Source organism: Ranitomeya imitator, chromosome 5, assembly GCF_032444005.1.
Source record: "Ranitomeya imitator isolate aRanImi1 chromosome 5, aRanImi1.pri, whole genome shotgun sequence".
NCBI classification, from domain to species: Eukaryota; Metazoa; Chordata; class Amphibia; order Anura; family Dendrobatidae; genus Ranitomeya; species Ranitomeya imitator.
In genome coordinates, this window is record NC_091286.1 from 581,032,814 (window position 1) to 581,060,618 (window position 27,805).

At 44.8% G+C, this 27,805-nt stretch overlaps 1 protein-coding gene across 2 annotated transcripts in view; it reads right to left on the reverse strand.

Moving 5' to 3' along the window:
- The window catches only part of TFDP2 (transcription factor Dp-2), a 105,005-nt gene that overhangs the window by 24,751 nt on the left and 52,449 nt on the right, over nucleotides 1-27,805 (reverse strand). For both annotated transcript variants that reach the window (XM_069727876.1, XM_069727877.1), the window contains exons 3-5: nucleotides 10,259-10,383; nucleotides 9,829-9,876; nucleotides 393-555 (exon numbers count right to left, since the gene is read on the reverse strand). In XM_069727876.1, coding sequence (XP_069583977.1) covers nucleotides 393-555; nucleotides 9,829-9,876; nucleotides 10,259-10,383 — 336 coding nt within the window. The remainder of the gene's footprint in view (nucleotides 1-392; nucleotides 556-9,828; nucleotides 9,877-10,258; nucleotides 10,384-27,805) is intronic.

Sequence of the window (27,805 nt, forward strand, 5' to 3'; positions counted from 1 at the left end):
GCCATTCATCTTACTCCCTGCGCTCGTAAAGAGGTTATCCCTTACTTCACTTATAATCAGCGGACTCGCGATGAAGATAAACACTCCCATCCTGGCTGCTGATTGGTGGCAGCATCCATTTGACACCGCCCACTAGGAACTGATACCAGTTGACCAGCAGTATACCCATGGAGTATAAGCTGCAAAGTATGGAACAACCCCTCTGGTGAACGTCCAAAAGGGTGATAACTTTCTGAATCAGTTGGGCTCCATGATTTGGTACCCTGATCCAGAGACCAGTGCCCTGAAATGTCCCATCTGGATGGAGCAGTGCCACATCTTACATAAATGTATGGTGCAAAGTGAGTATAAAAAAAAGGCTAATAGTATAAGATCATGTAGACTTTACTTACAGAGTCGGATGGCAACTGCCCCGCAGAACTGGTAAACTCAGCCACCAGTTCATCCGCCACTTCATTGTAGGACGTGGTCCCTTTGGTCTGAACCTTCTCACAAACCTTCATAGAGAAATGTCGCAGACCCTTCCCGCTCTTCTCCCCTCTCTTACTTCTTTTACTGTAGATGGGAAGGCAACAATTTATAGAATATATGGATGGATCGATCATGAACTTTCCAAATTTTTGGTGATTTCATATCTAAAATACAGTAAATCCTAAAAAAAACAACAACTCTACAATCTTATAAACAACTAGAACCTTACAATGAAACACAAACTTTCATCTAACTCCATGAGTACAAACAAATATTATTCTTTGCACAATGAAGTTATACGACTTTCCAATATATTTTCTGTACCAATTCCTCACAGCCTTCCCAGATCTCAGTCTGCGATCAGTGAATTCAACGTTGTCTGTCTCATGTCAATAACGCCGTCCTGATGACGGATACAGTACAGTTATCAGAACTTTGTCTTGTAACACATCTCGCACCTCACATCAAAATCAAAATGGTTTAACTTTTCATTTTGCGAAAAAGAACTCAGAAAAGTAGGCACACATGGGGTCGTGTTTTTGGGAAGGGTGCAGATGGATATTATGTCATCTGATAAGAAGCTAGTGACAGCCAACGCCCTTGCTGATTACCACCACAAGCGAGTCACGATATCCTAGAAAGCATAACCATACATAATCGACATATTTTGGCTATCATCATCTAAGATTTACAGGGGCCCAAAGAATGCATAGCATAACAACAAAAGTAACATCAGATACAAAAAATATAAATACACCATTTCATAAAACTTTTCAGAAAAAAAACGGAGAAAAATACCTACGCGTTTCCCCTTCGTAGATATCGCAATTTTTTTTATTGTATGAATTCTTAAATAAACCACTTTTTATATTGGAAGACTATCACATGTGTCCATCGTTACCACCTCGTATGTAGCGCATATTGCAGTTTATACACTCTTCAATTTAGTTGGCTGGCGCCCCTCTCTTTTTTTCTTTGTTTAGTAATGATGTAATGGGAGCACGACGGATCAGTTTATGAACAGATCCCATTCATTCACAATAGAGTAAACCAGTCGGGTGGTGTGGGTACTTTTTGACTATGCTATGCTTTCTATCCCATTATTATCCCTGAATTATAATTTAAAAAAAAAAAGAAAAAAAAAAAAAGGAGTGTGATGCACATGGGACGAGAATCTAAACGACCTTGTGTTTCAGATATTTAAAAAAAAAAAAAAAAAAAAAAAAGAAAGGATACCTTATAACTGGTAATTTATATATACAATGAATAAAAATATATAAACAACTAACAAACGTATATCAGATATAAAATGTGTAATTTAAGCAAAATGCATTAAAAATCTACTTAATAAGAACACACAAGATGAACTCCCAACATTTAAATAATTGAATAAAAAAAGATATTCCAAAGGCTGTCAGGAGCCATTGTCTTCCTAGGAAAGAATTCATTGCATTTGGAATTTGCTGCACTGACACTAGATAGGTGTCTAATGCAGAGACTCAAGAAGAAATATGGCAGATGATAAAGATGCTTCCTGACAAGTGGTTGCCATAGTGGCCAGTCACTCGCTGAAAAAATCCACAGGGATTAGTTCCAGATTCCTTGTTAGGAATAAGAAGGAATAGGACGAGGAAATGAATAGAAGTGGAAGAGTCAGGACGCTGCCAGGGAGCAACCGGCCCGAACTGCTCTATATTCACATGGAGGAATATAGCATCTATTCACTGCTCTACTAGTGTGATGGCTTGTATAGGAGACCATGCCATTATGTATGCACGCACACACACACACATACATACATGCATACACACACACACACACGCATACACACACAGTGCTTATCACAAAATTACATCATCATCAAAAAGTTAATTTATTTCAGATCTTCAATGCAAAAAGTGAAACTCATTATGTAGAATCATTACAAACAGAGTGATCTATTTCAAGTGTTTATTTCTGGTAATGTTGATGATTTTGGCTTACAGCCAATGAGAACCCAAAAGTCATTATCTCAGTAAATTAGAATACTTTATAATACCATCCTGAAAACTTACTTTAAAATCCGAAATGTTGGCCTACTGAAATGTATTTTTCAGTAAATGCACTCAATACTTGGTCGGGGCTCCTTTTGCATCAATTACTGCATCAATGCGGCGTAGCATGGAGGAGATCAACCTGTGGCACTGCTGAGTTGTTATGGAAGCCCAGGTTACTTTGATAGCAGCCTTCAGTTCGTCTGCATTGTTGGGTCTGGTGTCTCATGTTCCTTTTGACAATACTCCATAGATTCTCTATGGGATTACGGTCAGGCGAGTTCCCTGGCCAATCAAGCACAGTGATACTGTTGTTTTTAACCCCTCTGTGACCTTAGACGTACTATCCCGTCGAGGTGCCCTGGGCTTATCTGACCCTGGACGGGATAGTACGTCATAACCGATCGGCCGCGCTCACGGGGGGAGCGCGGCCGATCGCGGCCGGGTGTCAGCTGCTTATCGCAGCTGACATCCGGCACTATGTGCCAGGAGCGGTCACGGACCACCCCCGGCACATTAACCCCTGGCACACCGCGATCAAAGATGATCGCGATGTGCCGGCGGTGCAGGGAAGCACCGCGCAGGGAGGGGGCTCCCTGCGGGCTTCCCTGAGACCCCCGGAGCAACGCGATGTGATCGCGTTGCTGCGAGGGTCTCACCTCCCTCCCTGCTCCCTCCAGCCCCGGATCCAAGATGGCCGCGGATCCGGGTCCTGCAGGGAGGGAGGTGGCTTCACAGAGCCTGCTCAGAGCAGGCACTGTGAAGGCTGCAGCGCTGCAAGTCAGATCAGTGATCTGACAGAGTGCTGTGCAAACTGTCAGATCACTGATCTGTGATGTCCCCCCCTGGGACAAAGTAAAAAAGTTAAAAAAAAAAATTTCCAACTGTGTAAAAAAAAATAAAAAAAAATATTCCAAAATAATGAAAAAAAAAAAAATATATTATTCCCATAAATACATTTCTTCATCTAAATAAAAAAAAAAAAACAATAAAAGTACACATATTTAGTATCGCCGCATCCATAACGACCCGACCTATAAAACTGTCCCACTAGTTAACCCCTTCAGTAAACACCGTAAGAAAAAAAAAAAAACGAGGCAAAAAACAACGCTTTATTATCATACCGCCGAACAAAAAGTGGAATAACACGCGATCAAAAGGACAGATATAAATAACCATGGTACCGCTGAAAGCGTCATATTGTCCCGCAAAAAAAGAGCCGCCATACAGCATCATCAGCAAAAAAATAAAAAAGTTATAGTCCTGAGAATAAAGCGATGCAAAAATAATTATTTTTTCTGTAAAATAGTTTTTATCGTATAAAAGCGCCAAACCATAAAAAAATGATATAAATGAGGTATCGCTGTAATCGTACTGACCCGAAGAATAAAACGGATTTATCAATTTTACCAAACGCGGAACGGTATAAACGCCTCCCCCAATAGAAATTCATGAATAGCTGGCTTTTGGTCATTCTTCCTCACAAAAATCGTAATAAAAAGCGATCAAAAAATGTCACGTGCCCAAAAATGTTTTCAATAAAAACGTCAACTCGTCCCGCAAAAAACAAGACCTCACATGACTCTGTGGACCAAAATATGGAAAAATTATAGCTCTCAAAATGTGGTATTGCAAAAAATATTTTTTGCAATAAAAAGGGTCTTTCAGTGTGTGACGGCTGCCAATCATAAAAATCCGCTAAAAAACTTGCTATAAAAGTAAATCAAACCCCCCTTCATCACCCCCTTAGTTAGGGAAAAATAAAAAAAAATGTATTTATTTCCATTTTCCCATTAGGGCTAGGGTTAGGGCTAGGGCTAGGGTTAGGGCTAGGGTTAGGGCTAGGGTTAGGGCTAGGGTTAGGGTTAGGGCTAGGGTTAGGGTTAGGGCTAGGGTTAGGGTTAGGGTTGGGGCTACAGTTAGGGTTGGGGCTAAAGTTAGGGTTAGGGTTTAGATTACATTTACAGTTGGGAATAGGGTTGGGATTAGGGTTAGGGGTGTGTCAGGGTTAGAGGTGTGGTTAGGGTTACCGTTGGAATTAGGGTTAGGGGTGTGTTTAGATTAGGGTTTCAGTTATAATTGGGGGGTTTCCACTGTTTCGGCACATCAGGGGCTCTCCAAACACGACATGGCGTCCGATCTCAATTCCAGCCAATTCTGCGTTGAAAAAGTAAAACAGTGCTCCTTCCCTTCCGAGCTCTCCTGTGTGCCCAAACAGGGGTTTACCCCAACATATGGGGTATCAGCGTACTCAGGACAAATTGGACAACAACTTTTGTGGACCAATTTCTCCTGTTACCCTTGGGAAAATACAAAACTGGGGGCTAAAAAATAATTTTTGTGGGAAAACAAAAAGATTTTTTATTTTCACGGCTCTGCGTTATAAACTGTAGTGAAACACTTGGGGGTTCAAAGTTCTCACAACACATCTAGATAAGTTCATTGAGGGGTCTAGTTTCCAATATGGGGTCACTTGTGGGGGGTTTCTACTGTTTAGGTACATTAGGGGCTCTGCAAACGCAATGTGACGCCTGCAGACCAATCCATCTAAGTCTGCATTCCAAATGATGCTCCTTCCCTTCCGAGCCCTCCCATGCGCCCAAACGGTGGTTCCCCCCCACATATCGGGTATCAGCGTACTCAGGACAAATTGGACAACAACATTTAGGGTCCAATTTCTCCTGCTAACCTTGGAAAAATACAAAACTGGGGGCTAAAATATAATTTTTGTGGAAAAAAAAATATTTTTTATTTGCATGGCTCTGCGTTATAAACTGTAGTGAAATACTTGGGGGTTCAAAGCTCTCACAACACATCAAGATGAGTTCCTTAGGGGGTCTACTTTCCAAAATGGTGTCACTTGTGGGGGGTTTCTACTGTTTAGGTACATTAGGGGCTCTGCAAACGCAATGTGACGCCTGCAGACCATTCCATCTAAGTCTGCATTCCAAATGGCGCTCCTTCCCTTCCGAACCCTCCCATGCGCCCAAACGGTGGTTCCCCCCCACATATGGGGTATCAGCGTACTCAGGACAAATTGGACAACAACTTTTGGGGTCCAATTTCTCCTGTTACCCTAGGGAAAATACAAAACTGGGGGCTAAAAAATAATTTTTGTGGGAAAAAAATTTTGTTTTATTTTTATGGCTCTGCATTATAAACTTCTGTGAAGCCCTTGGTGGGTCAAAGTGCTCACCACACATCCAGATAAGTTCCTTAGGGGGTCTACTTTCCAAAATGGTGTCACTTGTGGGGGGTTTCAATGTTTAGGCACATCAGTGGCTCTCCAAACGCAACATGGCGTCCCATCTCAATTCCTGTCAATTTTGCATTGAAAAGTCAAACGGCGCTCCTTCCCTTCCAAGCTCTCCCATGCGCCCAAACAGTGGTTTACTGCCACATATGGGGTATCAGCGTACTCGGGACAAATTGGACAACAACTTTTGAGGTCCAATTTCTTCTCTTACCCTTGGAAAAATAAAAAATTGGGGGCAAAAATATAATTTTTGTGAAAAAATATGATTTTTTATTTTTACGGTTCTGCATTATAAACTTCTGTGAAGCACTTGGTGGGTCAAAGTGCTCACCACACCTCTAGATAAGTTCCTTAGGGGGTCTACTTTCCAAAATGGTGTCACTTGTGGGGGGTTTCAATGTTTAGGCACATCAGTGGCTCTCCAAACGCAACATGGCGTCCCATCTCAATTTCTGTCAATTTTGCATTGAAAAGTCAAACTGCGCTCCTTCCCTTCCGAGCTCTCCCATGCGCCCAAACAGTGGTTTACTGCCACATATGGGGTATCAGCGTACTCAGGACAAATTGGACAACAACTTTTTGGGTCCAATTTCTCCTGTTACCCTTGGTAAAATAAAACAAATTGGAGCTGAAGTAAATTTTTTGTGTAAAAAAGTTAAATGTTCATTTTTATTTAAACATTCCAAAAATTCCTATTAAACACCTGAAGGGTTAATAAACTTCTTGAATGTGGTTTTGAGCACCTTGAGGGGTGCAGTTTTTAGAATGGTGTCACACTTGGGCATTTTCTATCATATAGACCCCTCAAAATGACTTCAAATGAGACGTGGTCCCTAAAAAAAATGGTGTTGTAAAAATGAGAAATTGCTGGTCAACTTTTAACCCTTATAACTCCCTAACAAAAAAAAAAATTGGTTCCAAAATTATGCTGATGTAAAGGAGACATGTGGGAAATGTTACTTATTAAGTATTTTGTGTGACATATCTCTGTGATTTAATTGCATAAAAATTCAAAGTTTGAAAATTGCAAAATTTTCGCCAAATTTCCGTTTTTTTCACAAATAAACGCAGGTACTATCAAAGAAATTTTACCACTATCATGAAGTACAATATGTCACGAGAAAACAATGTCAGAATCACCAGGATCCGTTGAAGCGTTTCGGAGTTATAACCTCATAAAGGGACAGTGGTCAGAATTGTAAAAATTGGCCTGGTCATTGACGTGCAAACCACCCTTGGGGGTAAAGGGGTTAAACCAGGTATTGGTACTTTTGGCCGTGTGGACAGGTACCAAGCCCTGCTGGAGAATGAAAAATTCCATCTCCAACAAGCTTGTCGGCAGAGGGAAGCATGAAGTGCTCTAAAATTTCCTGGTAGACGGCTGCGCTGACTTTGATCTTGATAAAACACAGTGGCCCTACACCAGCAGATGACATGGCTCCCCAAACCATCACTGATTGTGGAAACTTCACACTAGACCTCAAGCAGCTTGGATTGTATCCTCTCCACTCTTCCTCCAGACTCTGGGACCTTGATTTCCAAATGAAATGCTAAATTTACTTTCATCTGAAAACAACACCTTGGACCACCGAGCAACAGTCAAGTTGGCCCAGGTAAGATGCTTCTGGCGTTGTCTATTGGTCATGAGTGGCTTCACACAAGGAATGCGACACTTGTAGTTCATGTCCTGGATACGTCTGTGTGTGGTGGCTCTTAAAGCAATGACTCCAGCAGGAGTCCACTCCTTGTGAATCTTCCCCACATTTTTGAATTACCTTTTCTTAACAATCCTTCCAAGGCTGCGGTTATCCTGGTTGCTTGGGCACCTTTCCCTACCACACTTTTTCCTTCCACTAAACTTTCCATTAATATGCTTGGATACAGCACTCTGAACAGCCGGCTTCTTTACCAATGACCTTTTGTGGCTTACCCTCCCTGTGGAGTGTGTCAATGACTGCCTTCTGTACATCTGTCAAGTCAGCAGTCTTGCCCATGATTGTGGAGCCTACCAAAACAGACTACGGGACCTTTTTAAATGATTAGGAAACCTTTGCAGGTGATTTATGTTAATTATTCTAATTTACTGAGATAATTACTTTTGGGTTTTCATCGGCTGTAATCCATAATCATCAACAGTAACAGAAGTAAACATTTGAAGTAGATAACACTGTTAGTAATAAATGGTGTATAAGAAATGACTTTCAATTTTAGTACTGAAGAACCGAAATATTAAAATTAACTTGTTGATGATATTGTAATTTTGTGAGAAGCACCTGTATATATACCCATACACACATACATATATATCTATTTATATTCAGTCCCCTTTAAATTTTTCACAGTTTCTTTGCAGCCATTTGGTAAATTCAAAAAGTTCATTTTTTTTCTCATTAATGTACACTCTGCACCCCATCTTGACTGAAAAAACAGAAATATAGAAATTTTTGCAAATTTATTACAAAAGAAAAACTGAAATATGACATGGTCATAAGTATTCAGACCCTTTGCTCAGTATTGAGTAGAAGCACCTTTTGAGCTAGTACAGCCATGAGTCTTTTTGGGAATGATGCAACAAGTTTTTCACACCTGGATTTGGGGATCCTCTGCCATTCTTCCTTGCAGATCCTCTCCAGTTCCGTCAGGTTGGATAGTGAACGTTGGTGGACAGCCATTTTCAGGTCTCTCCAGAGATGCTCAATTTGGTTTAGGTCAGAGCTCTGGCTGGGCCAGTCAAGAATGGTCACAGTTGTTCTGAAGCCACTCCTTTGTTATTTTAGCTGTGTACTTAGGGTCATTGTCTTGTTGGAAGGTGAACCTTCGGCCAAGTCTGTGGTCTAGAGCACTCTGGAAAAGGTTTTCATCAAGGATATCTCCGTACTTGGCTGCATTCATGTTTCCTTCAATGACAACCAGTCGTCCTGTCCCTGCAGCTGAAAAACACCCCCATAGCATGATGCTGCCACCACCATGTTTCACTGTTGGGATTGTATTGGGCAGTTGATGAGCAGTACCTGGTTTTCTCCACACATACCGCTTAGAATAATCACCAAAACGGTCTATCTTCGTCTCATCAGACCAGAGAATCTTATTTCTCATAGTCTGGGAGTCCTTCATGTGTTTTTTAGCAAACTATGCAGGCTTTCATAGGTCTTGCACTGAGGAGAGGCTTCCGTCTGGCCACTCTGCCATAAAGGCCCGACTGGAAGAGGGCTGCAGTGATAGTTGACTTTATGCAACTTTCTCCCATCTCCCTACTGCATCTCTGGAGCTCAGCCATAGAGATCTTGGGGTTCTTCTTAACCCCTCTCCCCCAAGGCTCTTCTCTCATGATTCTTCAGTTTGGTTGGATGGCCAGGTCTAGGAAGACTTCTGGTGGTCCCAAAGTTCTTCTATTTAAGGATTATGGAGGCGACTGTGCTCTTAGGAACCTTGAGTATTGCAGAAATTCTGTTATAACCATGGCCAGATTTGTGCCTTGCCACAATTCTGTCTCTGAGCTCCTTGGCCAGTTCCTTTGACCTCATGATTCTCATTTGGTCTGACATGCACTGTGAGCTGTGAGGTCTTATATAGACAGGTGTGTGCCTTTCCAAATCAAGTCCTATCAATTTAATTAAACACAGCTGGACTCCAATGAAGGAGTAGAACCATCTCAAGGAGGATCACAAGGAAATGGACAGCATGTGACTTACATACGAGTGTCTGAGCAAAGGGTCTGAATACTTATGACCATGTGATATTTCAGTTTTTCTTTTGTATTAAATTTGCAAAAATTTCTACATTTCTGTTTTTTTTCTTCAGTCAAGATGGGGTGCACAGTGTACATTAATGTGAAAAAATGAAGTTTTTTGAATTTAGCAAATGGCTGCAATGAAACAAAGAGTGAAAAATTTAAAGGGGTTTGAATACTTTCCATAGTGTGTGTGTGTGTGTGTGTGTGTGTGCGTGTGTGCGTGTGTGCGTGTGTGCGTGCGCGCGCGTGTGTGTGTTTTTTTTCCAGGCTGAATAGTGTAACCTTTATCAAAACTGCCATCCCTTCAGCACCACTCGTCTGTTTTTTGCCCTTACCTCTCGGAGAAGTCAGACTCTATGAACTCACGGGTACGTTTCCGATCCCTATGGAAGAAAAATATTTCTTGCGTTAGTAACTGAGTATATGCCTGTAACAATAAGTATGTGCTTATCTAGAGAAAGCTTAGGGAGAATTTCCCAACTTACAAGTTCATTCATTAGTATCCTAACCTATTAGGTTATACTGACAATATGTCCTGAATGGACATGTACGTCCTACCTGATGACACGTCATTCTCCCACATTTACGTCGCATTTCTCCGTCTGGCTTCACCTTTACCCATGAAACATTATGCGTTTCTCCCTTACATAACTATTACAATTGTATAGAAAAGCTAGACTTGACAAGAACCAAAAGTGGCACCAAAGATGAGAAACTGCAGAGGTTTTCAATTCTCTTAAATAAATTACATGGGCCAACAATTACCCAGGAATCCAGCTGGAGGCATCTGTGATGTGAGTCTGGGTGACCATGGCTGAGGTGGCCGCGGTGAACTGTCTCCCTATGAGAAGATCGGCTCCAGCGCTCAGTCTCTGGGGAGTGCTTATAATCTAGAAGAACAAAAAATGACATGGTGATGGTGAGCCCGAGATGACTTGAAGTCATCTTTTATACCTTGTCTAATACAAACTAGTTATTTCTTACCAACTTATACATCACATCAAGCCAACTACAGGAATTCTCATAGTGTAGATTGTGAGCCCTCGCGGGCAGGGTCCTCTCTCCTCCTGTACCAGTAGGGACTTGTATTGTTCAAGATTATTGTACTTGTTTTCATTATGTATACCCCTCCTCACATGTAAAGCGCCATGGAATTAATAGCGCTATAATAAGAAATAATAATAATTGTGGCAATGAACTACTATGCTCAGAAAGCCCACTGATCTGGGAGATGTGATTGGAGATGATAGTTTTTAGGATATTGACCCATAAAAACCCTGAAATATGGGATTTTTATATGTTTTACATAAAACACAGGGCCTGGTAAACACAAGCTGCTTTCTTCATCACTGGAAGGTCCATTCATTATAGTGGGACCATAGAAAAGCATAGATGATCATAAATATACTAATGTAAAAAGGTTGCCCAGCTCTGGGGGCAAATTTATATTTTTTTTTTTACTTAAATGCATTTATTTGGGACTAAAAATCATTTTTGGAATTCCGTTTCATTAAAAAAAAAATGTGGCACCACTGCTATATTACAGATGGTAGTAAAAAATAAATAATAGAACAGCTGAAAGGAGTGTTAAAAAAAAGACAAACGTTGCAAACTGTCTTATCAGAGCAGCAGAACAAGCTCACTGACTGATTCTCAGTTAACCTATTATTGCTGCAGCCAGCAATACTGTAAAACAGAGTCTGTAGAAGACAAAACCATGCTTTTTTTTTTTATGAACCCCAAAAAAACATGCATGTAAAAAAAAAAAAAGCCCCCCAAAAATGGACAACCCCTTTAAGGATAGTGTCACATGACCCTTTTATCTTCATCCAAAAAATTGGTTCAATTGTGCTACTCAGACTATGATCAGAGTGAGATCCGATTTTCTCTGGGGTGGAGAGAGAACAAAACAAAACAAAAAAAAAAAAAAACACGTTCCTCCATCTTATTCACTGTGTCAGTCCACGAAAATCTAAATTTTTTCTTTTCGCAGACCTATAGACTTGAATGGAAGAGTGCCACGAGTCTCACAAAAAAAAAAAAATCAGACAGGTGCACAGCCCCATAGAATAACATGGGTATGTCCATCCGTCAAAATCACAGATGGCACCCGTCCGATTTCTATGGTTGTCTGCACGAGCCCTATCATATTGGTTACTGGTGCGACTATGTGTAATCCAGTTTTTATTAAATAATCAAACTTACAAGTATATAGTAATCAAAAAAAGAACTATATTTATTATCGAATATATTATTGTTCTATACTCATTAGGGCCCTGTCCTGGATTAATGGGTGACTTGGATGTACCCTCAGATTTAGTTGCTATGCACTTTATAGTTCTTTTTTTGATTACTATATACTTGTAAGTTTGATTATTTAATAAAAACTATTTTTTGATTATATATTGTGGCCAGTTTTGACTCGTGTGTCTCCTAACTTTTGATTATTGGATTTTTGAGTCGCCATATATGTGCGTATTGAATTCTGCACTGACGCTTTTTCTATTTATATGTGTAATCCAGGCAGAAATATCACATACAATGGAATCTATGGCTTTAGGCTAATCCACCACCACCTCACTTTGTAAAAAAAACATCCAGAAAAGGGTTAATAGTTGCAAGCCAGAAACCCACAGCAGGTGTATAGAATAAAGACTAATGATGGTCACATGGGAGATCAAGAAATGGTCCCAATCCCTGGCAGTGCAGTCGGAGGCCCCCCAGAACACACGTCACTGCTGATCTTGGCTGACCCCAGGGCCACCTCTCTGCTTTGATCTCCACCGGAAGCTAAGCTGGGACCCCAGGCTGCGACCCTGCACTGGATGCTTTACTGCAGGTCTCCGAGACCCACAGAGAAAGACAGCCGCACTGTGACAATCATTCACACATCTTCTCCGGCTGCAAAAACATTTAAAGCTGTAGCCGGCGTTGCTCAAACCTTTGTCTTCTGGTTCGGAGTAGTTGGTTGTGCTCATTCATGGCTTGTAGGAGGGATATTACCAATGATTCAAGGTCAGTTTTCTGGCTAGATGGCTTAGCTATTGAATCCGAAAGGGTATATATATATAAATTATGTAATCCTCTTCTCTGTGGAAGGAGGAGGCTTACTACCATTAATATGCATTAGAGAATGCCGAGAGTGAACAGCTGGATGTACACTAACATGTGATGTAACACTGTATCATACATACATGGGATATATTAAATGGAATCTGTGCGATTTGTGTATATACATGTACGAGTATGAGCACCATGCGCAGAAATCCCGGCACTTACACGCCTGGGCTGCTATCAATGAGGAATGTTCTTCTGCGCTGAATGCATTTTGGAAAGTCATCAAGATCCGCTGCTGGCAGCTACCTTTGTAGTTGCCGACCAATGACGTCCCAGGTGTGCTTGATCGGAGGCAATTCCGGAGATTGTGCATGCAATGGAAGCACATTTAGGACACGCAGGCTGCTCACAGTAACACGAGCAACATGTGGCCTGGTGCCGTTGTGTGGAAAAATGCACCTGGTATACTATGGGGAAACAGCGGTACCACTGGTACCATGACCAAATCTAGACAACACCGAGCTATTAGTGTACCTGAAAAAAAGGAATAAAGGTATCCAACAACCAAACGATATGCCATTGTACACCATAATCCTAGGAGTAGGACCAGTGTGACGTTACCTCATGAGGGCCTCTTCATGGTGTTGTCTATGTGACCTCCACACCCATATCCTACTATCACTGTATCTAAAACAACAGCAGAACTCATTTCTGAAGACAATAGACCTCCATGCAGTCTTGTTCTGCGCCATGATAGCTTTTGACAGCGGTGGTATGAGGTCCATGGACACCTGTATCTGGATGTCTGGCTCATAGCACAATGTAATGCAAACACCTTCTTATAGTTTATGTAGACTAACCTTTGGATGTCTTAGGCCACGTTCACACCATCAGTATTTGGTGAGTTTTTTACCTCAGTATTTGTAAGCCAAAACCAGGAGAGGAACAGTCAGAGGAAAAGTATAATAGAAACACGTCACCACTTCTGTATTTATCACCCACTCCTGGTTTTGGCTCGCAATTACGGAGGTAAAATACTGACCAAATAATGAAGGTGGCCTTAGGCTTTTTATGTCAGGTCCATTCTCACTAGTGAGAACAGAAAGCCTCAATCATTAATGCAGAGATACGGTCATTTTTCAAAAGTGTCCTAAGAGCCATTTCTCAACAAGGCGACTCCAATGCCACCTGTTCCTCGTGATACTGTGAGCAGCCTGTATGGCCTAAACATGTTGTGTTACAATGGCGTGCAACCTCTCTGGACTTGTCTTCCATCATACACTTTTAGAACATCATTGATCGATAATTAATAAAAATATAGATGGTGGCGCAAAATGTAAAGGGAAGAGAGGGCTATCAATCCTTGCTGCAGTACCAAACCGACCTCCACACTTGGTTGGTAAACAGATAAATAACACAATAAAATGATGCACCTAAGTGCAAAATAGGTACGCGCTTGATAATAGCCAAAAAACGTTTATAACCAAAAAGTGGAATAACCCAAATGGGTAGTGAAATAGAACATAGTTTCTCAATATATACACCAATACAGTCCTTATTTGCGCCCGTGGTGGATAGGTAAAAATAACAACATGAATGTTCCTACCTCCAATGGCAAGTCCGTGATAAATGAGAAGACTATCGTGCTGCCGCTGTATTTTCAAGGAGCTCCAGGTGCAGATCGCTGCTGTAGAATCCAAACTAGTGGCTGCCCCGGCCGGTAGCAGCCACCTGAAGTAAGCCTCCGAGCTGGAACGGGGTCCTGGAATACCAGACGCCGCGTGGTGCGAGAGCAGTAAGTCCGAGTGAGGCACAGGACCTGCGTGACGTGTGTGGTCACGTGACCGTTACCGAAGCCCGGGAGTGAGTACGGGACGCTGTGAGGGTCATTTATCACGGACTTGCCATTGGAGGTAGGAACATTCATGTTGTTATTTTTACCTATCCACCACGGGCGCAAATAAGGACTGTATTGGTGTATATATTGAGAAATTATGTTCTATTTGAAACCAGGGATTCAAGCTAAACCAGGGATTCAAGCTTTAGGAGGCTAATTTGCATATTCCAGGTGCCTTCTGGGAGAAGCGAAGTCTCCCTAAGCTAGAAGATCGTTGGGTACAGCCGGGACCAGCTGCTTCGAAAGCATCACCAAACCAGGGATTCAAGCTTTAGGAGGCTAATTTGCATATTCCAGGTGCCTTCTGGGAGAAGCGAAGTCTCCCTAAGCTAGAAGATCGTTGGGTACAGCCGGGACCAGCTGCTTCGAAAGCATCACCAAACCAGGGATTCAAGCTTTAGGAGGCTAATTTGCATATTCCAGGTGCCTTCTGGGAGAAGCGAAGTCTCCCTAAGCTAGAAGATCGTTGGGTACAGCCGGGACCAGCTGCTTCGAAAGCATCACCAAACCAGGGATTCAAGCTTTAGGAGGCTAATTTGCATATTCCAGGTGCCTTCTGGGAGAAGCGAAGTCTCCCTAAGCTAGAAGATCGTTGGGTACAGCCGGGACCAGCTGCTTCGAAAGCATCACCAAACCAGGGATTCAAGCTTTAGGAGGCTAATTTGCATATTCCAGGTGCCTTCTGGGAGAAGCGAAGTCTCCCTAAGCTAGAAGATCGTTGGGTACAGCCGGGACCAGCTGCTTCGAAAGCATCACCAAACCAGGGATTCAAGCTTTAGGAGGCTAATTTGCATATTCCAGGTGCCTTCTGGGAGAAGCGAAGTCTCCCTAAGCTAGAAGATCGTTGGGTACAGCCGGGACCAGCTGCTTCGAAAGCATCACCAAACCAGGGATTCAAGCTTTAGGAGGCTAATTTGCATATTCCAGGTGCCTTCTGGGAGAAGCGAAGTCTCCCTAAGCTAGAAGATCGTTGGGTACAGCCGGGACCAGCTGCTTCGAAAGCATCACCAAACCAGGGATTCAAGCTTTAGGAGGCTAATTTGCATATTCCAGGTGCCTTCTGGGAGAAGCGAAGTCTCCCTAAGCTAGAAGATCGTTGGGTACAGCCGGGACCAGCTGCTTCGAAAGCATCACCAAACCAGGGATTCAAGCTTTAGGAGGCTAATTTGCATATTCCAGGTGCCTTCTGGGAGAAGCGAAGTCTCCCTAAGCTAGAAGATCGTTGGGTACAGCCGGGACCAGCTGCTTCGAAAGCATCACCAAACCAGGGATTCAAGCTTTAGGAGGCTAATTTGCATATTCCAGGTGCCTTCTGGGAGAAGCGAAGTCTCCCTAAGCTAGAAGATCGTTGGGTACAGCCGGGACCAGCTGCTTCGAAAGCATCACCAAACCAGGGATTCAAGCTTTAGGAGGCTAATTTGCATATTCCAGGTGCCTTCTGGGAGAAGCGAAGTCTCCCTAAGCTAGAAGATCGTTGGGTACAGCCGGGACCAGCTGCTTCGAAAGCATCACCAAACCAGGGATTCAAGCTTTAGGAGGCTAATTTGCATATTCCAGGTGCCTTCTGGGAGAAGCGAAGTCTCCCTAAGCTAGAAGATCGTTGGGTACAGCCGGGACCAGCTGCTTCGAAAGCATCACCAAACCAGGGATTCAAGCTTTAGGAGGCTAATTTGCATATTCCAGGTGCCTTCTGGGAGAAGCGAAGTCTCCCTAAGCTAGAAGATCGTTGGGTACAGCCGGGACCAGCTGCTTCGAAAGCATCACCAAACCAGGGATTCAAGCTTTAGGAGGCTAATTTGCATATTCCAGGTGCCTTCTGGGAGAAGCGAAGTCTCCCTAAGCTAGAAGATCGTTGGGTACAGCCGGGACCAGCTGCTTCGAAAGCATCACCAAACCAGGGATTCAAGCTTTAGGAGGCTAATTTGCATATTCCAGGTGCCTTCTGGGAGAAGCGAAGTCTCCCTAAGCTAGAAGATCGTTGGGTACAGCCGGGACCAGCTGCTTCGAAAGCATCACCAAACCAGGGATTCAAGCTTTAGGAGGCTAATTTGCATATTCCAGGTGCCTTCTGGGAGAAGCGAAGTCTCCCTAAGCTAGAAGATCGTTGGGTACAGCCGGGACCAGCTGCTTCGAAAGCATCACCAAACCAGGGATTCAAGCTTTAGGAGGCTAATTTGCATATTCCAGGTGCCTTCTGGGAGAAGCGAAGTCTCCCTAAGCTAGAAGATCGTTGGGTACAGCCGGGACCAGCTGCTTCGAAAGCATCACCAAACCAGGGATTCAAGCTTTAGGAGGCTAATTTGCATATTCCAGGTGCCTTCTGGGAGAAGCGAAGTCTCCCTAAGCTAGAAGATCGTTGGGTACAGCCGGGACCAGCTGCTTCGAAAGCATCACCAAACCAGGGATTCAAGCTTTAGGAGGCTAATTTGCATATTCCAGGTGCCTTCTGGGAGAAGCGAAGTCTCCCTAAGCTAGAAGATCGTTGGGTACAGCCGGGACCAGCTGCTTCGAAAGCATCACCAAACCAGGGATTCAAGCTTTAGGAGGCTAATTTGCATATTCCAGGTGCCTTCTGGGAGAAGCGAAGTCTCCCTAAGCTAGAAGATCGTTGGGTACAGCCGGGACCAGCTGCTTCGAAAGCATCACCAAACCAGGGATTCAAGCTTTAGGAGGCTAATTTGCATATTCCAGGTGCCTTCTGGGAGAAGCGAAGTCTCCCTAAGCTAGAAGATCGTTGGGTACAGCCGGGACCAGCTGCTTCGAAAGCATCACCAAACCAGGGATTCAAGCTTTAGGAGGCTAATTTGCATATTCCAGGTGCCTTCTGGGAGAAGCGAAGTCTCCCTAAGCTAGAAGATCGTTGGGTACAGCCGGGACCAGCTGCTTCGAAAGCATCACCAAACCAGGGATTCAAGCTTTAGGAGGCTAATTTGCATATTCCAGGTGCCTTCTGGGAGAAGCGAAGTCTCCCTAAGCTAGAAGATCGTTGGGTACAGCCGGGACCAGCTGCTTCGAAAGCATCACCAAACCAGGGATTCAAGCTTTAGGAGGCTAATTTGCATATTCCAGGTGCCTTCTGGGAGAAGCGAAGTCTCCCTAAGCTAGAAGATCGTTGGGTACAGCCGGGACCAGCTGCTTCGAAAGCATCACCAAACCAGGGATTCAAGCTTTAGGAGGCTAATTTGCATATTCCAGGTGCCTTCTGGGAGAAGCGAAGTCTCCCTAAGCTAGAAGATCGTTGGGTACAGCCGGGACCAGCTGCTTCGAAAGCATCACCAAACCAGGGATTCAAGCTTTAGGAGGCTAATTTGCATATTCCAGGTGCCTTCTGGGAGAAGCGAAGTCTCCCTAAGCTAGAAGATCGTTGGGTACAGCCGGGACCAGCTGCTTCGAAAGCATCACCAAACCAGGGATTCAAGCTTTAGGAGGCTAATTTGCATATTCCAGGTGCCTTCTGGGAGAAGCGAAGTCTCCCTAAGCTAGAAGATCGTTGGGTACAGCCGGGACCAGCTGCTTCGAAAGCATCACCAAACCAGGGATTCAAGCTTTAGGAGGCTAATTTGCATATTCCAGGTGCCTTCTGGGAGAAGCGAAGTCTCCCTAAGCTAGAAGATCGTTGGGTACAGCCGGGACCAGCTGCTTCGAAAGCATCACCAAACCAGGGATTCAAGCTTTAGGAGGCTAATTTGCATATTCCAGGTGCCTTCTGGGAGAAGCGAAGTCTCCCTAAGCTAGAAGATCGTTGGGTACAGCCGGGACCAGCTGCTTCGAAAGCATCACCAAACCAGGGATTCAAGCTTTAGGAGGCTAATTTGCATATTCCAGGTGCCTTCTGGGAGAAGCGAAGTCTCCCTAAGCTAGAAGATCGTTGGGTACAGCCGGGACCAGCTGCTTCGAAAGCATCACCAAACCAGGGATTCAAGCTTTAGGAGGCTAATTTGCATATTCCAGGTGCCTTCTGGGAGAAGCGAAGTCTCCCTAAGCTAGAAGATCGTTGGGTACAGCCGGGACCAGCTGCTTCGAAAGCATCACCAAACCAGGGATTCAAGCTTTAGGAGGCTAATTTGCATATTCCAGGTGCCTTCTGGGAGAAGCGAAGTCTCCCTAAGCTAGAAGATCGTTGGGTACAGCCGGGACCAGCTGCTTCGAAAGCATCACCAAACCAGGGATTCAAGCTTTAGGAGGCTAATTTGCATATTCCAGGTGCCTTCTGGGAGAAGCGAAGTCTCCCTAAGCTAGAAGATCGTTGGGTACAGCCGGGACCAGCTGCTTCGAAAGCATCACCAAACCAGGGATTCAAGCTTTAGGAGGCTAATTTGCATATTCCAGGTGCCTTCTGGGAGAAGCGAAGTCTCCCTAAGCTAGAAGATCGTTGGGTACAGCCGGGACCAGCTGCTTCGAAAGCATCACCAAACCAGGGATTCAAGCTTTAGGAGGCTAATTTGCATATTCCAGGTGCCTTCTGGGAGAAGCGAAGTCTCCCTAAGCTAGAAGATCGTTGGGTACAGCCGGGACCAGCTGCTTCGAAAGCATCACCAAACCAGGGATTCAAGCTTTAGGAGGCTAATTTGCATATTCCAGGTGCCTTCTGGGAGAAGCGAAGTCTCCCTAAGCTAGAAGATCGTTGGGTACAGCCGGGACCAGCTGCTTCGAAAGCATCACCAAACCAGGGATTCAAGCTTTAGGAGGCTAATTTGCATATTCCAGGTGCCTTCTGGGAGAAGCGAAGTCTCCCTAAGCTAGAAGATCGTTGGGTACAGCCGGGACCAGCTGCTTCGAAAGCATCACCAAACCAGGGATTCAAGCTTTAGGAGGCTAATTTGCATATTCCAGGTGCCTTCTGGGAGAAGCGAAGTCTCCCTAAGCTAGAAGATCGTTGGGTACAGCCGGGACCAGCTGCTTCGAAAGCATCACCAAACCAGGGATTCAAGCTTTAGGAGGCTAATTTGCATATTCCAGGTGCCTTCTGGGAGAAGCGAAGTCTCCCTAAGCTAGAAGATCGTTGGGTACAGCCGGGACCAGCTGCTTCGAAAGCATCACCAAACCAGGGATTCAAGCTTTAGGAGGCTAATTTGCATATTCCAGGTGCCTTCTGGGAGAAGCGAAGTCTCCCTAAGCTAGAAGATCGTTGGGTACAGCCGGGACCAGCTGCTTCGAAAGCATCACCAAACCAGGGATTCAAGCTTTAGGAGGCTAATTTGCATATTCCAGGTGCCTTCTGGGAGAAGCGAAGTCTCCCTAAGCTAGAAGATCGTTGGGTACAGCCGGGACCAGCTGCTTCGAAAGCATCACCAAACCAGGGATTCAAGCTTTAGGAGGCTAATTTGCATATTCCAGGTGCCTTCTGGGAGAAGCGAAGTCTCCCTAAGCTAGAAGATCGTTGGGTACAGCCGGGACCAGCTGCTTCGAAAGCATCACCAAACCAGGGATTCAAGCTTTAGGAGGCTAATTTGCATATTCCAGGTGCCTTCTGGGAGAAGCGAAGTCTCCCTAAGCTAGAAGATCGTTGGGTACAGCCGGGACCAGCTGCTTCGAAAGCATCACCAAACCAGGGATTCAAGCTTTAGGAGGCTAATTTGCATATTCCAGGTGCCTTCTGGGAGAAGCGAAGTCTCCCTAAGCTAGAAGATCGTTGGGTACAGCCGGGACCAGCTGCTTCGAAAGCATCACCAAACCAGGGATTCAAGCTTTAGGAGGCTAATTTGCATATTCCAGGTGCCTTCTGGGAGAAGCGAAGTCTCCCTAAGCTAGAAGATCGTTGGGTACAGCCGGGACCAGCTGCTTCGAAAGCATCACCAAACCAGGGATTCAAGCTTTAGGAGGCTAATTTGCATATTCCAGGTGCCTTCTGGGAGAAGCGAAGTCTCCCTAAGCTAGAAGATCGTTGGGTACAGCCGGGACCAGCTGCTTCGAAAGCATCACCAAACCAGGGATTCAAGCTTTAGGAGGCTAATTTGCATATTCCAGGTGCCTTCTGGGAGAAGCGAAGTCTCCCTAAGCTAGAAGATCGTTGGGTACAGCCGGGACCAGCTGCTTCGAAAGCATCACCAAACCAGGGATTCAAGCTTTAGGAGGCTAATTTGCATATTCCAGGTGCCTTCTGGGAGAAGCGAAGTCTCCCTAAGCTAGAAGATCGTTGGGTACAGCCGGGACCAGCTGCTTCGAAAGCATCACCAAACCAGGGATTCAAGCTTTAGGAGGCTAATTTGCATATTCCAGGTGCCTTCTGGGAGAAGCGAAGTCTCCCTAAGCTAGAAGATCGTTGGGTACAGCCGGGACCAGCTGCTTCGAAAGCATCACCAAACCAGGGATTCAAGCTTTAGGAGGCTAATTTGCATATTCCAGGTGCCTTCTGGGAGAAGCGAAGTCTCCCTAAGCTAGAAGATCGTTGGGTACAGCCGGGACCAGCTGCTTCGAAAGCATCACCAAACCAGGGATTCAAGCTTTAGGAGGCTAATTTGCATATTCCAGGTGCCTTCTGGGAGAAGCGAAGTCTCCCTAAGCTAGAAGATCGTTGGGTACAGCCGGGACCAGCTGCTTCGAAAGCATCACCAAACCAGGGATTCAAGCTTTAGGAGGCTAATTTGCATATTCCAGGTGCCTTCTGGGAGAAGCGAAGTCTCCCTAAGCTAGAAGATCGTTGGGTACAGCCGGGACCAGCTGCTTCGAAAGCATCACCAAACCAGGGATTCAAGCTTTAGGAGGCTAATTTGCATATTCCAGGTGCCTTCTGGGAGAAGCGAAGTCTCCCTAAGCTAGAAGATCGTTGGGTACAGCCGGGACCAGCTGCTTCGAAAGCATCACCAAACCAGGGATTCAAGCTTTAGGAGGCTAATTTGCATATTCCAGGTGCCTTCTGGGAGAAGCGAAGTCTCCCTAAGCTAGAAGATCGTTGGGTACAGCCGGGACCAGCTGCTTCGAAAGCATCACCAAACCAGGGATTCAAGCTTTAGGAGGCTAATTTGCATATTCCAGGTGCCTTCTGGGAGAAGCGAAGTCTCCCTAAGCTAGAAGATCGTTGGGTACAGCCGGGACCAGCTGCTTCGAAAGCATCACCAAACCAGGGATTCAAGCTTTAGGAGGCTAATTTGCATATTCCAGGTGCCTTCTGGGAGAAGCGAAGTCTCCCTAAGCTAGAAGATCGTTGGGTACAGCCGGGACCAGCTGCTTCGAAAGCATCACCAAACCAGGGATTCAAGCTTTAGGAGGCTAATTTGCATATTCCAGGTGCCTTCTGGGAGAAGCGAAGTCTCCCTAAGCTAGAAGATCGTTGGGTACAGCCGGGACCAGCTGCTTCGAAAGCATCACCAAACCAGGGATTCAAGCTTTAGGAGGCTAATTTGCATATTCCAGGTGCCTTCTGGGAGAAGCGAAGTCTCCCTAAGCTAGAAGATCGTTGGGTACAGCCGGGACCAGCTGCTTCGAAAGCATCACCAAACCAGGGATTCAAGCTTTAGGAGGCTAATTTGCATATTCCAGGTGCCTTCTGGGAGAAGCGAAGTCTCCCTAAGCTAGAAGATCGTTGGGTACAGCCGGGACCAGCTGCTTCGAAAGCATCACCAAACCAGGGATTCAAGCTTTAGGAGGCTAATTTGCATATTCCAGGTGCCTTCTGGGAGAAGCGAAGTCTCCCTAAGCTAGAAGATCGTTGGGTACAGCCGGGACCAGCTGCTTCGAAAGCATCACCAAACCAGGGATTCAAGCTTTAGGAGGCTAATTTGCATATTCCAGGTGCCTTCTGGGAGAAGCGAAGTCTCCCTAAGCTAGAAGATCGTTGGGTACAGCCGGGACCAGCTGCTTCGAAAGCATCACCAAACCAGGGATTCAAGCTTTAGGAGGCTAATTTGCATATTCCAGGTGCCTTCTGGGAGAAGCGAAGTCTCCCTAAGCTAGAAGATCGTTGGGTACAGCCGGGACCAGCTGCTTCGAAAGCATCACCAAACCAGGGATTCAAGCTTTAGGAGGCTAATTTGCATATTCCAGGTGCCTTCTGGGAGAAGCGAAGTCTCCCTAAGCTAGAAGATCGTTGGGTACAGCCGGGACCAGCTGCTTCGAAAGCATCACCAAACCAGGGATTCAAGCTTTAGGAGGCTAATTTGCATATTCCAGGTGCCTTCTGGGAGAAGCGAAGTCTCCCTAAGCTAGAAGATCGTTGGGTACAGCCGGGACCAGCTGCTTCGAAAGCATCACCAAACCAGGGATTCAAGCTTTAGGAGGCTAATTTGCATATTCCAGGTGCCTTCTGGGAGAAGCGAAGTCTCCCTAAGCTAGAAGATCGTTGGGTACAGCCGGGACCAGCTGCTTCGAAAGCATCACCAAACCAGGGATTCAAGCTTTAGGAGGCTAATTTGCATATTCCAGGTGCCTTCTGGGAGAAGCGAAGTCTCCCTAAGCTAGAAGATCGTTGGGTACAGCCGGGACCAGCTGCTTCGAAAGCATCACCAAACCAGGGATTCAAGCTTTAGGAGGCTAATTTGCATATTCCAGGTGCCTTCTGGGAGAAGCGAAGTCTCCCTAAGCTAGAAGATCGTTGGGTACAGCCGGGACCAGCTGCTTCGAAAGCATCACCAAACCAGGGATTCAAGCTTTAGGAGGCTAATTTGCATATTCCAGGTGCCTTCTGGGAGAAGCGAAGTCTCCCTAAGCTAGAAGATCGTTGGGTACAGCCGGGACCAGCTGCTTCGAAAGCATCACCAAACCAGGGATTCAAGCTTTAGGAGGCTAATTTGCATATTCCAGGTGCCTTCTGGGAGAAGCGAAGTCTCCCTAAGCTAGAAGATCGTTGGGTACAGCCGGGACCAGCTGCTTCGAAAGCATCACCAAACCAGGGATTCAAGCTTTAGGAGGCTAATTTGCATATTCCAGGTGCCTTCTGGGAGAAGCGAAGTCTCCCTAAGCTAGAAGATCGTTGGGTACAGCCGGGACCAGCTGCTTCGAAAGCATCACCAAACCAGGGATTCAAGCTTTAGGAGGCTAATTTGCATATTCCAGGTGCCTTCTGGGAGAAGCGAAGTCTCCCTAAGCTAGAAGATCGTTGGGTACAGCCGGGACCAGCTGCTTCGAAAGCATCACCAAACCAGGGATTCAAGCTTTAGGAGGCTAATTTGCATATTCCAGGTGCCTTCTGGGAGAAGCGAAGTCTCCCTAAGCTAGAAGATCGTTGGGTACAGCCGGGACCAGCTGCTTCGAAAGCATCACCAAACCAGGGATTCAAGCTTTAGGAGGCTAATTTGCATATTCCAGGTGCCTTCTGGGAGAAGCGAAGTCTCCCTAAGCTAGAAGATCGTTGGGTACAGCCGGGACCAGCTGCTTCGAAAGCATCACCAAACCAGGGATTCAAGCTTTAGGAGGCTAATTTGCATATTCCAGGTGCCTTCTGGGAGAAGCGAAGTCTCCCTAAGCTAGAAGATCGTTGGGTACAGCCGGGACCAGCTGCTTCGAAAGCATCACCAAACCAGGGATTCAAGCTTTAGGAGGCTAATTTGCATATTCCAGGTGCCTTCTGGGAGAAGCGAAGTCTCCCTAAGCTAGAAGATCGTTGGGTACAGCCGGGACCAGCTGCTTCGAAAGCATCACCAAACCAGGGATTCAAGCTTTAGGAGGCTAATTTGCATATTCCAGGTGCCTTCTGGGAGAAGCGAAGTCTCCCTAAGCTAGAAGATCGTTGGGTACAGCCGGGACCAGCTGCTTCGAAAGCATCACCAAACCGCGCGCCTTACGGCGCGCGAATTTTTGCCTGTAGGACATTATTGCAAGAGAGCTTGGCTGAGTAGATTACACAAGAAGGAAAATACACAGCAAGTCAGCAGGATCTAGGAGCAACATGGCAGATGTGACAACCTACATGGTGAGCTGCAGCATGTGCTACATGTTCACAGATCGACCAGAAGAAGAATCCAATTTCACCTGTCAGAAGTGTAGACTAGTGGCCCTTTTAGAAGAAAAGGTGCGGGGTCTGGAAGAAAGAATAGCAACTTTGAAACTCATCAAAGAGAATGAAGACTTTCTAGACAGAACAGAAGCATCTCTACTGGTCACAGAAGGTGCAAAAAGTGTCAGAGAACCTCCAAAAGCAGATGAGTGGAAGCATGTGACCAAAAGAAGCAAGAAGACCATGGAGAAATCACCAACCACACAACTGAAGAACCGATATCAAATCTTTGTAGAGGATGAAGATGGCACACCTAAGAATGAAGCAATACCAGCAAGCAAAAAAGAAAAGGGCACACAGCAACAAGTGACAGCAAAAAGTACAGCCAAGAAGCAACGAAGAGTGGTGGTGGTGGGAGACTCACTACTGAGAGGCACAGAAGCAGCCATCTGCAGACCGGACATAACTGCAAGAGAAGTATGCTGCCTTCCAGGTGCGATGATCAAGGATGTGACCGATAGGATACCAAAGCTCTTCAGCTCCAAGGACGTCCACCCATTTCTTCTGATACATGTTGGCACCAATGACACGGCAAGGAAGGACCTACCGACAATCTGCAAGGACTTTGAAGAGTTGGGGAAGAAAGTAAAGGAACTGGATGCACAGGTAGTTTTTTCTTCTATCCTTCCAGTAGATGGGCATGGCACCAGGAGATGGAACAGGATCCTTGATGCAAACAACTGGCTAAGACGATGGTGCAGACAACAAGGATTTGGATTCCTGGACCACGGTGTGAATTACTGGTATGATGGACTCCTCGCCAGAGACGGACTACACCTCAACAAACCTGGGAAACACACATTCGCCAGAAGACTCGCTACACTCATCAGGAGGGCGTTAAACTAGAAGAAGAGGGGACGGGAAGAAAAACATTAGACTCGTACAAAGACGACCCAGGAAAACATACTCAGAAGGGAGGTAAGAACATTTCTAAAACAATCCACAGTGAGGAGATTGGAACAAAACAAAATCCTCTAAACTGCATGCTCGCAAACGCCAGAAGCCTGACAAACAAGATGGAAGAACTAGAAGCAGAAATATCTACAGGTAACTTTGACATAGTGGGAATAACCGAGACATGGTTAGATGAAAGCTATGACTGGGCAGTTAACTTACAGGGTTACAGTCTGTTTAGAAAGGATCGTAAAAATCGGAGAGGAGGAGGGGTTTGTCTCTATGTAAAGTCTTGTCTAAAGTCCACTTTAAGGGAGGATATTAGCGAAGGGAATGAAGATGTCGAGTCCATATGGGTTGAAATTCATGGAGGGAAAAATGGTAACAAAATTCTCATTGGGGTCTGTTACAAACCCCCAAATATAACAGAAAGCATGGAAAGTCTACTTCTAAAGCAGATAGATGAAGCTGCAACCCATAATGAGGTCCTGGTTATGGGGGACTTTAACTACCCGGATATTAACTGGGAAACAGAAACCTGTGAAACCCATAAAGGCAACAGGTTTCTGCTAATAACCAAGAAAAATTATCTTTCACAATTGGTGCAGAATCCAACCAGAGGAGCAGCACTTTTAGACCTAACACTATCTAATAGACCTGACAGAATAACAAATCTGCAGGTGGTTGGGCATTTAGGAAATAGCGACCACAATATTGTGCAGTTTCACCTGTCTTTCACTAGGGGGACTTGTCAGGGAGTCACAAAAACATTGAACTTTAGGAAGGCAAAGTTTGAACAGCTTAGAGATGCCCTTAATCTGGTAGACTGGGACAATATCCTCAGAAATGAGAATACAGATAATAAATGGGAAATGTTTAAGAACATCCTAAATAGGCAGTGTAAGCGGTTTATACCTTGTGGGAATAAAAGGACTAGAAATAGGAAAAACCCAATGTGGCTAAACAAAGAAGTAAGACAGGCAATTAACAGTAAAAAGAAAGCATTTGCACTACTAAAGCAGGATGGCACCATTGAAGCTCTAAAAAACTATAGGGAGAAAAATACTTTATCTAAAAAACTAATTAAAGCTGCCAAAAAGGAAACAGAGAAGCACATTGCTAAGGAGAGTAAAACTAATCCCAAACTGTTCTTCAACTATATCAATAGTAAAAGAATAAAAACTGAAAATGTAGGCCCCTTAAAAAATAGTGAGGAAAGAATGGTTGTAGATGACGAGGAAAAAGCTAACATATTAAACACCTTCTTCTCCACGGTATTCACGGTGGAAAATGAAATGCTAGGTGAAATCCCAAGAAACAATGAAAACCCTATATTAAGGGTCACCAATCTAACCCAAGAAGAGGTGCGAAACCGGCTAAATAAGATTAAAATAGATAAATCTCCGGGTCCGGATGGCATACACCCACGAGTACTAAGGGAACTAAGTAATGTAATAGATAAACCATTATTTCTTATTTTTAGGGACTCTATAGCGACAGGGTCTGTTCCGCAGGACTGGCGCATAGCAAATGTGGTGCCAATATTCAAAAAGGGCTCTAAAAGTGAACCTGGAAATTATAGGCCAGTAAGTCTAACCTCTATTGTTGGTAAAATATTTGAAGGGTTTCTGAGGGATGTTATTCTGGATTATCTCAATGAGAATAACTGTTTAACTCCATATCAGCATGGGTTTATGAGAAATCGCTCCTGTCAAACCAATCTAATCAATTTTTATGAAGAGGTAAGCTATAGGCTGGACCACGGTGAGTCATTGGACGTGGTATATCTCGATTTTTCCAAAGCGTTTGATACCGTGCCGCACAAGAGGTTGGTACACAAAATGAGAATGCTTGGTCTGGGGGAAAATGTGTGTAAATGGGTTAGTAACTGGCTTAGTGATAGAAAGCAGAGGGTGGTTATAAATGGTATAGTCTCTAACTGGGTCGCTGTGACCAGTGGGGTACCGCAGGGGTCAGTATTGGGACCTGTTCTCTTCAACATATTCATTAATGATCTGGTAGAAGGTTTACACAGTAAAATATCGATATTTGCAGATGATACAAAACTATGTAAAGCAGTTAATACAAGAGAAGATAGTATTCTGCTACAGATGGATCTGGATAAGTTGGAAACTTGGGCTGAAAGGTGGCAGATGAGGTTTAACAATGATAAATGTAAGGTTATACACATGGGAAGAAGGAATCAATATCACCATTACACACTGAACGGGAAACCACTGGGTAAATCTGACAGGGAGAAGGACTTGGGGATCCTAGTTAATGATAAACTTACCTGGAGCAGCCAGTGCCAGGCAGCAGCTGCCAAGGCAAACAGGATCATGGGGTGCATTAAAAGAGGTCTGGATACACATGATGAGAGCATTATACTGCCTCTGTACAAATCCCTAGTTAGACCGCACATGGAGTACTGTGTCCAGTTTTGGGCACCGGTGCTCAGGAAGGATATAATGGAACTAGAGAGAGTACAAAGGAGGGCAACAAAATTAATAAAGGGGATGGGAGAACTACAATA